Below are 3,962 nucleotides of genomic sequence, written 5' to 3'. Positions count from 1 at the left end.
ATTACTTTTTGATTGCCTTATGTTCTCTTGAATCTCTTTCAAAATATATAATGCTTCATTACCTTTTCCTTGATAGATTAGTGCATTAGCAAGTGTTACTTTTGCCTCCTGAAATAGAGGATAATTCTCAATTAGTTCATTACAGAGATTTATTGCTTCATCATAATTACCTTGCCTTGCCAAGGTTATAGCCAAGTAATTCTTATTCAATAATGAGAATAGATTTATTTTACCATACATATTTTCACTATGTAGTAGTCCTTCTTGAAAACTTTGCTCTGCGCATTTATATTTACCTAATATTTGTAAGGCAATGCCTCTATGTTGTTTTAAACTCAATAAACAGTTTTGAACCATTATATCATTCATTGGCAATGTGCTAGATAATGCAATAGCAGTTTGTCCAAATGTAGTCAACTCTGTATACCTTTCGCTTATTAAAAGCTCAATACTGATGTAGGTAGAAACCAAAGAACAATATCTTCTCCTATCCTCAGGAAGGATTCCATCTTCGCTAGAATAATTCCATAGAGATATAGCATGATTCAGAGTCTTGTTATTCACATTTTCTCTTTCTTTAAAAATCAATAATGCTTTTTCTAAAACCGACTTATTTTTTTTTTCTTCTACCATCTTCAATCTGATAACTTCTTGCACAAGTCGATGCACATTGACCACTACTACCTCCTGTTCTATAGAAATAATTTTGTGATGAATGGAAATCATAGAGTACTGTTTTAATATGCCTAATGCAGATGATAAAGCGTCATCATTCATCACATTTAAAAATATTTCTACAGGTACATCTTCTGGAGCCATATAAGAGAGAATATTCATTATTTCCAATGCTTCTTCGCCATTTTCAGACTTTCTTATCAAATCCAAAGTAATATTCCAAGTGATGTAAACAGTATTAGTATAGTCAATATCACTATCTTCAGGAAATGAAAAGTTAAGAGCATCCTTGCTCTTTTCTTTAAGAAGGTTGAGGTAACACGTGATGTTGAAAAAAGAACCTATGTTTTGCAATTTCATATTTCGAACTCTGATGAATGAAACTGCTTGCTGCAATGCTAAAGGAAAATATTGCATCTCATTTGCTAAAGCTGAACTTTCATCAATATCGGTTTTGAGGATTTGTGAAATGAACTGTATTGCTTCTTCTTTTGTAAACATATCAAGGGGTAGAACATGGATTTTCTGGGGCCATTTCTGATTACGTGATGTGATAAGAATATATGGTTTAGGAACAACTGAAGATGATGGTAAAAATCTATTAATACCATCATCAAATTCATTTTTGCATAGGTAATGTTGAGCATTGTCAAACACTATTAGACAGTTTCTGTTTGAAAAGGCACTATAGACATCTTCAATTATAGAAGTCAATCCCCTATATTCCCCGTCTGCATTCTTTGAGGATATGCCAAGTTTATCACTTGCCAGTGAGCGGAAAGAAGCCTCCAATGCTTGATGTGACTGGGCATTCAACCATAAAACATTATTATTGTACTCCATTCCAAACTCACTGATGTACTTTCTAGCAAGTTCAGTTTTTCCTACACCTCCAATACCAGTTATACAAACGGTTTGAGTTTTATCATTTGGTCCTTTCAGCAATTTGTGTAAATCATCTAGTTTTTTGGTTCTTCCTGTAAATGACTCCACAGGACTCCTGATATTAAACAGAACTGGGATGCCCTTTTTGGCTTTTTCAAAAAACTGTTTACATTCTTCATCAGAAATGAACCTTCCACTAACTTTTCGTTGAAACCAGTCGAGCATTGTCTTCATAAATCTACAGTAAGTATCTTCTACTGAAAAAATATTACTGAGAAAATGAAATTGTTTTTCTATTTCTTTTTTTATTATCTCCTCTAACTCTTGTTCACTAGGAAACTCCACAGCAAAGACCAAGTGATTTATGAAATCCTTTATATCATCGTCATTGTAATCTGAAAGCACCTTTTTTAATTTAAGCTTATAATCATTTAAAGTTTTTTTTAGTTTTGGAATAATGTTTTCAGTAAATTTGTAACGAATAGGTTTAGTAAGATTGCCCATTTTAATATCCAAAATATCATCTTTATTAGTCAAAAGAATTTTAATATCTTTGGTCTTTAAATCTTTATCATCAAAGTTAATATTGGTACAAATGATCACATCTTTGATGATGCTTCTTCGAAACAGGCTCTCTTTTTTTGCGTCTAGATAAGAAAAAAAATACTTTGGTAAATAAAATTCACTTTTTATAGCGTTCAAGAGTGACTTAGTAGTTATAAAACTTCTAGTATTGTCAAATTTATGCTTTGCTTGTAACAGACGAAAACATTTCTTTCCATCTTGAGTAAATTCAAACACTAAATCATCAAATTTTCCAGCTTCTTCTATTTCCGTTCCCAAATTAAAGGAATAGCCGCTAGTCAGTCCACGACACATAAAGAACAAGAGGAGTTTTAGTTGGAACATATACCCATGAAAAGGGCTATGGTATGGTGCTTTATCATCAGCCCTTTTCATGACTTGACTATGGGTCTCTTGACTATCCATAGTATTGACTGTCAGTATTTTTATGCAAGAGATTTATTCATTGAATTTTAGCCACAAAAGTAATAGTTCTTGAAAGGAATCCTGAAAAAATAATTTAATATTAATATTTATAACTCAAAAACATGTTAACAAAAAAAAATCCATATCTTTATCCAAGCATTTGCAAATGGGAAAATTTTTGCTCATAACTGAATAGCTGTTAACTTAGTACACCTCTTTTCCAGTGTCAGTCTATACTGGAAACTTTTTTAATATTGAAAGTATTCAAAAGCCAATAATATCAAAGTTTTTGTGTTATAATAGTAAGATGTATTTATACTTTAATTAAGAAGATGCAATTTTCTTTATGACTGCAGGATAAAGCTGACCATCAATTTTGTTTTGTGCTTAGGATGCTCATAATATTTAGTACTCATAGTTTATTTACTAATGAGCTGTTTGTAATAAATTTAGAGATTTGATAATCTACTAACATGTACATTTTTACTTATAAAATAAGAATATACTTGAATTTTTTAATAGGGAATCTGGTGTGTTGTTTATTATGGCCATGGTTAATCAAAGTATATAATACAAATTGATCCTGCTTTAGCATCTTTTAAATTATAATCAATTAATTCTCTTCTCCTACTCAATATTTTATATACAAGATGTAGAAAAAAAACATTACTATCTGTGACAAAACACTTCAATCTGTGAGACAGAATTGCTTTATTTAGCCATTATTAGGTTGCTACAATACACAGCATACCAATCAATCCATGATCGGACATATATTTACATGATATAACAAAAACAAATTGTTTTCCTACCTTTTCTTTTTACAATCAATACTTGCATACATATTAAATACAAATATTTTAATTTTTTTTGTTAAAGACCCTAAAGCTGTTTTTCCACCATGAGGTTTCATCCTCATAGCATGTGCTACTGACCTTATGTGTTCTTCCTTTTTGATCACATCGATGCCTCAATTCTGATTGGTTATAAATCAGGGAAAATAAATAGAACATCTTAGATCTATTAAACACTTTTACTAATCCCAAAATAAAATAATCTAAAACAATTGATTTAAGAGGAAAATAAAAAATTTGAAAAAAAATCACTGGTATACAAATTTAAACATTCAAAATAAAAAATTTTTTAATAAATTGTATTGCATAAGCGTTATATTAATCTCATATAATTTTTATTTTCTGGAGAATTTCTGTTAATCTCTGGGCAGATGTATGGTCCCCCTTATTGATGGCAACTTGCAACAAAGTGTGTCCATTCTCATTACAAGCATTGACCACTGCGATTAGATCTTCCTCCTTTAAAGTATTCAATTCATCAGTTCTTATACCACCACAAGTAACTAAATTGAAATTTACTTCTACCAATTGAAGAATTGATTTCACTTCTTTATCCTT

At 30.5% G+C, this 3,962-nt stretch overlaps 1 protein-coding gene across 1 annotated transcript in view; it reads right to left on the bottom strand.

Annotated features, from left to right (window-relative positions):
- Nucleotides 1-266: 266 nt before the first annotated feature.
- LOC106680616 (uncharacterized) overlaps nt 267-3,962 on the bottom strand; it is a gene marked incomplete at its 3' end in the record, with an annotated part of 8,429 nt that continues 4,733 nt past the window's right edge. Inside the window, 1 exon segment of the mRNA XM_067049678.1 lies at nt 267-2,631. Coding sequence (XP_066905779.1) covers nt 267-2,550 — 2,284 coding nt within the window.

This window comes from Halyomorpha halys, unplaced genomic scaffold (assembly GCF_000696795.3).
Source record: "Halyomorpha halys isolate HHAL.00 unplaced genomic scaffold, Hhal_1.1 Scaffold270.1, whole genome shotgun sequence".
Lineage (NCBI taxonomy): Eukaryota > Metazoa > Arthropoda > Insecta > Hemiptera > Pentatomidae > Halyomorpha > Halyomorpha halys.
The sequence above is the reverse complement of the archived record's forward strand: the minus strand, read 5'-3'. Positions and strand labels throughout refer to the sequence as shown.